A 7,146-nucleotide genomic window follows, 5' to 3' on the forward strand; every position below is an offset into this window, starting at 1 on the left:
TCACCGTGCGGCAAAAGTTAGCCGGTGAATCATGTAACGTTTGCTACTATAAAGAAGGAACATGTTATTGAAAGCATTTACCATAAAAGAAAGACCAAATGAGGAATCTTTTTGGAACAGGTCAATGTGTTGGGTAGTTGTTGGGTTTCTTGTAAAGCCACAAAATTGTTCGGTGGTTAATGTGTGGTGATTCTTGGAGGAATGTGGGATGGGACCTTTCATAAATAGATATCTAAAGTCATGATCAACTCTTCATGGGGGTTTCCACACCAAAGTGGGAAACTCCTCTTTTCTAGGTGTTTTCACCCAGTATGAAAAGGATATGTGTCACTCCTACGTGAGGGTTTGTAGAATGTTTTTTTGGTATGTTTCACACAACATTCATTTTTGAGGCAAGGCCTATGCCGAGTGGTGTGGAAAACCCATCCAGAGGCCATTGCTGCCTGGCTGTGGCCTGTGTATGTCCTGGTGTAGCTCCAGCCTTATACAACAAATATTGGTGTGCCTCTGCAGGGCAAGGAAAGGGAGGTACTAAGGGTCTACACAAGGTACAGCAAGACATTGACCTCAAACCCATCCTGAGGCCATTGCTGATTGGCTGTGACCTATGTCCAGCATGGCATAGCTCCTACCTTATACAACGAACATTCGTGTGCCCCTGCAGGGTAGGGGAAGGGCAGGAATTGAGGGGTTTACACAAGGTTCACCAAGGCATTGACCTCAAACCCATCCTGAGGCCTTTGTTGATTGGATGTGGCCTATGTCTAGCATGGCATAGCTCCATCTATATACAACAAACATTCATGTGCCTGTGTAGGGCAAGGAAAGGGCAGGAACTTGAAGGGTCTACACAAGGTAGAGCAAGGAAGTGACCTCAAACTCATTCTGAGGCGTTTGCTGATTGGCTGTAGCCTGTGTCTAGCATGGCTTAGCTCCAGTCTTATACAAGAAACATTCATATGCCTGTGTAGGGCAAAGAAAGGGAGGAACTGACGGGTCCACACAAGACACAGCAAGACATTGACCTCCAACCCATCCTGAGGCCATTGCTGATTGATTGTGACCTGTGTCCAGCATGGTGTAGCTCTAACCTTATACAACAAACATTCATGTACCTGTGCAGGGCAAGGAAAGGGCAGGAACTGAAGGGTCTACACAAGGTATAGCAAAGCATAAATCCCAAACCCATCCTGAGGCATTTGCTGATTGCCTGTGGCCTGTGTCCACCATTGGCAAAACAGACCAAACATTAGTCTCTTTGAGGGTCTGGGATCTGTTCAGAGAGCTTCTTCTTCCACAATGGAATACTCGGGTTTGAACTGTATTTTTCCTTTAGATGAACCATTTCATACAACGCTAGAAGAATGTAGTTCCTGTTTGTGTATCCTGATGTGAGGATTGTTCATTAACCCACTGGCCCAGCCACCCACAGCCACACCCACAGAGAGCCACAGTGTCTATGCATATTGTTAAATAGACATGTAAGCTGCGGAAAAATTTGGTTTGGTTCGGATATTTTGTTATGTTGGAATTTGGGAATCGGATCCGAAATTCAATTCGGTTCGGGTTTTGGATTCTGAGAAATCCGAATTTCGTTAGTTTACAAATATTCGTTGCGAATACCATAGAAAACCATATGCAGATATTAATACTAAAGCTGAAACTCCTAGACCCGAATGGCATTAGGGATCCGAATTTCCGAATTGCATTCGGGAGCTTCTGGGAGTCTAGGAGCCTCGGCTTTAGTAATATCTGTATATGGCTCCCAGACCCAAATGGCATTCAGGAGCTCCCCAATTCAATTAGGTAATTCAGATTCCGAATATCATTCGGGTCTGGGAGCCATATACATGTATTACTAAAGCTGAGGCTCCCAGACCCGAATGGCATTCGGGAGCTCCCTAATGCAATTCAGAAATTCGGATCCCGAATGCCGTTCGGGTTTGGGAGCCTCAGCTTTAGTATTATATGTATATACTGTACACCGAATTTTCGTTACGGCATGTGACTTTTCTGGCCAATCAGAAGGCTCCCATGTTGCTGTAACGAAAATTTTGGAGTCAGACCCATTCGGATGCATTAAACCGAAAAACACATCTGATTGTCCAGAAAAGTCACATGTCCAATTCAGTTTAGTTTTTGAATGAAATTCGGACGGGATCCAAAATTCGGAAAGGGAAATTCAGATTCGGACACATTCGGATGCATTATGATTTGGAAATTTGGATGTGCCAGAATTTCGGAAAATTTGTCCGAATTTTGATTTGGAACGAATTGCACACGTCTATTATTAAAGCTATACTTCAGTAAAACCTGAAAAGGTCACATTGAAGGGACACAGTTGACCTGTCTTGGGTATCTAGGTTTGCGATACTTGACTTCCCCAGGCCAACCCGCCATGTGACATCCTCTGGTGGCCATTGACTTGGTGTTCTGGTAATACTTCCAGTATATATCTGTAGCCCAAATATTTTTGTTAGCTTCGGATGGATTGTGGAAGAGTTATAACGTGTCCTGGTTTGATTGCTGTGTGTCCATGCCGTGGAGATTCCTGTTCTTCATTTGTCCTGGTGACCATTGTCACCAGAACACAAAGTGAAGGGAAATCCAGAATTTGACCGTTGTGTACCAGAACAGAAGGTGTCTTGCCAGTGACACAAGGACAGGGAGGTTTGTCTGCCTGTCTGTGACTACCTTAAAGGACATCTAGACCAGAGGAGTTTGAAGGTTGTCAACCTTGGGACAAAACTGTTATATATTGCAGGTTACCCATCTTTAGATATGGTGGCTGCTTTCGTTTTCTTTTATCCAGGGTTTGTTTCTTTGGTTATCCAAACCAGTAACGCCCTTCCTGTCCATGAGTTACAATGGGGCTGGACGAATCCCAAGAGCCAGGAAGCCAATACACCAGAAAAATCACAGCTGGCTCCTAACTTGTGAAGTTTTCTTTTGAGTTGTTGTCAATGGGGCTGGCTCCTAAAAAAGGTTTGGGATTGGACAAATTGGCTCCTGCATTCCCCATTTATTTGTCCACCCCGGAGTTACAATGGTCACTGTACTGTGTCTACGGTGGAGCATTGTCACCACTGTGGCCAGGCCCCTTGCCTTCTGCCACTTGGGGGGAGCCTGGAAAGGAAGAAGAGGGCCTGGCCTTGGTAACCGCTGGGGCACCAACATTGCCATCTGGGACTACATCTAGTCAATGGAGCTGGTTCCTAATTATTTTTGGATTGGACAGACTGGCTCCTGCGTTCCCCATTCATTTGTCCACCCCTGAGTTACAATGCCCACTGTACTGTGTCTACGGTGGAGCATTGTCACCACTGTGGCCAGGCCCCTTGCCTTCTGCCACTTGGGGGGAGCCTGGAAAGGAAGAAAGGGCCTGGCCTTGGTAACCGCTGAGGCACCAACATTGCTTCCTGGAGCTACAGCTAGTCAATGGAGCTGGTTCCTAGAAATATTTTGGGATTGGACAGACTGGCTCCTGGGTTCCCCATTCATTTGTCCACCCGAGTTACAATGCTGTATTGTATCTACGGTGGAGCATTGTCACCACTGTGGCCAGGCCCCGGCCTTCTGCCACTTTGGGGGAGCCTGGAAAGAAGGAACAGGCACAAACATTGCCTCCTGGCAGTGGCGTCACAAGGGAGGTGCGGAGGGTGCGGACCGCACCTTGGTGACACCATTGGAGGGGTGACACCAAAATGACTGTCAGTGATGGACCAAGAGCCCGACAGTTTCGGGAGAGAGGAGGGGACCCGGCGGCATACCTTATCCCACCGGGTGACTGTCCCCTCCTCTCACTTCCGGTGTCCATCCCCAAGATGTCCACCGGCAGGTATCAATAAGATTGCCGCGCATGTGCGATGACGTCGCGGCAGGGCGTCGCCCAATAACCCCTCCGGCTGACACCCGGCCTCGGGACGCCCCTGCCTCCCGGGACTACAGTTCCCAGCATACGGCAGGCCCGTGACGGTGGTGGTGAAGGCAATTCATGGTTTCTTGCACCGGGGGCCCTGAGGTTTCTAGTTACGCCTCTGATTGTCACCCTAGGACAGGACTACAGGACACTTCCCCTTCTCTACTACATAGAGCTGATGTGTTCTGTAGTTCATACAGATAGCTGAGAACAATGTAACTGATACAAGTATAGCACAGGCTCTGGCCTCATTCACACTGGCGGTGAATCAATCACTGCCATTTAAAATGCAGACACCCGGAAGATTCACCGGCAAGGGTGAATATATAAATATGCGGCCGGTGTGAATGCGGCCTAGCTGCGAGCGAGCCGGATACTTATAAATATTTGTTTTGCAATCAGTCAGCGAGAAACGTTTGTAAAGGCCGCTGTTAGCACTGAGCTTGTTATCTAAATAGAGAAAGCGCTGAGCAAATGTTTACACGTCGCCCATAAATCATACGCGCGATTATTCTACAGCGCACCGGACTTGACCTCGCTTACTCCGACCGCCACACAAAGAGACTACAGGGACACAGGAGGCTTCACCACGGCCATATACATGAAGACCGGGGGAATCACTTGATTCACCCATCTATGCTAAAGAACATGGATGGAGGAATGTCCTCCATGCTGGCTATTGTATTCTCACAGCTGGTACCTGCGGCTGTCAGAATAACTAGCTGGCTGCTGATTGGCTGCAGTCACTGTTCAGCTCCGCCCAGCATCTGAAGTATGTCAAGCCCAGTGGTGTTGGCATGGCCACCCATGGCTCAAATTCTGGCCAGCTTTACAGCACAGCGTACAGGCTGGAGTAAGCGATGTAGACTGAACTGCGTCGCTGTGTACACTGTGCTGTACGTGACATAGCGCAGGCTTTCCCAATCTGCGCGCTGTGTGGTAGTGGTACTTTGACCACTGAGCCACGGCACTGCCCCAAAATGACAGTTGTTTATGATATATGGTGCATTAGCAATTTGAATGCAAATCAGCTTTCACATGCATAGCAACGAAGAGCATACAGATAGTGTCCTGACCAGGATTCAAACCAGGGACCCCAATGCTGCAAGGTAGAAGTCATAACCACTGAGCCACCCAAAATGACCGTTGTTTATGATACATGGCGCTGTAAATGCTAATCAATTAGTCTTTACAGCTTTCACACGTATTGCTAAAAGAAAGCCAAACAACATGCAGATGGTGTCCTGAACGGGATTTGAACCAGGGATACCAATGTTGCAAGGATGAAGTGCTAACCACTGAGCCACCCAAAAATGACACTTGTGTATGATACGTGGTGCATTAGCCATCTACATGCCATTTAGGCATTAAAGCTTTCATACGTATAGCTACAAAGGCCATGCAGATAGTGTCCTGACTAGGATTCAAACCAGGGACCCCAATGCTGCAAGGCAGACGTAGTAACCACTGAGCCACCCAAAAATTACAGTTGTGTGTATGATACGTGGGGCATTAGCAACCTAAATGGCAATCAGTTCGGACTTACAGCTTTCACACATATAGCTAATAAAACCCGAACTTCTGTGTCTATACAGGAACCCGGCGCTCTCTCTGCAATTTTCCACAGGCACTTTAATCCCCCCCCCGTTGCCTCACTTGACTTCTAATAGGCAAGGATGGAATTGGCTCACTATCACTGCACAGAGCCAGGGAGAGATAAGAAGCACTTGGCCTCCAGGGAGCTGCATCCTTAGCTGACATTTGCCAGCCTCTGTCATAACCCAACTCACCCTACATACAACGAGAGTCTCACTCCGTCACCCCGCATACCCCCAGAGTCTCCCACCGTCACCCTGCATACCCCGAGAGTCTCCCTCTGTCACCCTACATACCCCGAGAGTCTCACTCCGTCACCCCGCATACCCCGAGAGTCTCACTCCGTCACCCCGCATACCCCGAGAGTCTCACTCCGTCACCACACATACCCCGAGAGTTTCACTCTGTTACCCCGCATACCCCCAGAGTCTCACTCCGTCACCCCGCATACCCCGAGAGTCTCCCTCCGTCACCACACATACCCCGAGAGTCTCACTCTGTCACCCTACATACCCCGAGAGTCTCCCTCCGTCACCCCGCATACCCCGAGAGTCTCCCTCCGTCACCCCGCATACCCCGAGAGTCTCCCTCCGTCACCCCGCATACCCCGAGAGTCTCCCTCCGTCACCCCGCATACCCCGAGAGTCTCCCTCCGTCACCCCGCATACCCCGAGAGTCTCCCTCCGTCACCCCGCATACCCCGAGAGTCTCCCTCCGTCACCCCGCATACCCCGAGAGTCTCCCTCCGTCACCCCGCATACCCCGAGAGTCTCCCTCCGTCACCCCGCATACCCCGAGAGTCTCCCTCCGTCACCCCGCATACCCCGAGAGTCTCCCTCCGTCACCCCGCATACCCCGAGAGTCTCCCTCCGTCACCCCGCATACCCCGAGAGTCTCCCTCCGTCACCCCGCATACCCCGAGAGTCTCCCTCCGTCACCCCGCATACCCCGAGAGTCTCCCTCCGTCACCCCGCATACCCCGAGAGTCTCCCTCCGTCACCCCGCATACCCCGAGAGTCTCCCTCCGTCACCCCGCATACCCCGAGAGTCTCCCTCCGTCACCCCGCATACCCCGAGAGTCTCCCTCCGTCACCCCGCATACCCCGAGAGTCTCCCTCCGTCACCCCGCATACCCCGAGAGTCTCCCTCCGTCACCCCGCATACCCCGAGAGTCTCCCTCCGTCACCCCGCATACCCCGAGAGTCTCCCTCCGTCACCCCGCATACCCCGAGAGTCTCCCTCCGTCACCCCGCATACCCCGAGAGTCTCCCTCCGTCACCCCGCATACCCCGAGAGTCTCCCTCCGTCACCCCGCATACCCCGAGAGTCTCCCTCCGTCACCCCGCATACCCCGAGAGTCTCCCTCCGTCACCCCGCATACCCCGAGAGTCTCCCTCCGTCACCCCGCATACCCCGAGAGTCTCCCTCCGTCACCCCGCATACCCCGAGAGTCTCCCTCCGTCACCCCGCATACCCCGAGAGTCTCCCTCCGTCACCCCGCATACCCCGAGAGTCTCCCTCCGTCACCCCGCATACCCCGAGAGTCTCACTCCGTCACCCCGCATACCCCGAGAGTCTCACTCCGTCAATCCCGCATACCCCGAGAGTCTCACTCCGTCACCCCGCATACC

At 51.3% G+C, this 7,146-nt stretch overlaps 1 protein-coding gene across 1 annotated transcript; it reads left to right on the plus strand.

Moving 5' to 3' along the window:
* Positions 1 to 3,859: 3,859 nt before the first annotated feature.
* On the plus strand, positions 3,860 to 7,089 carry LOC108801428 (DNA-directed RNA polymerase II subunit RPB1-like; the record flags this gene model as incomplete). Its single annotated transcript, XM_018573321.1, has 2 exons — positions 3,860 to 3,965; positions 5,756 to 7,089. Coding segments are annotated over exons 1-2 (1,440 nt in total), but the record flags the coding sequence as incomplete, so codon positions are not given.
* Positions 7,090 to 7,146: the final 57 nt, after the last annotated feature.

The sequence above is a fragment of the Nanorana parkeri genome, unplaced genomic scaffold, assembly GCF_000935625.1.
Source record: "Nanorana parkeri isolate BGI_ZX_2015 unplaced genomic scaffold, ASM93562v1 scaffold2336, whole genome shotgun sequence".
In the NCBI taxonomy this organism is placed as follows: domain Eukaryota; kingdom Metazoa; phylum Chordata; class Amphibia; order Anura; family Dicroglossidae; genus Nanorana; species Nanorana parkeri.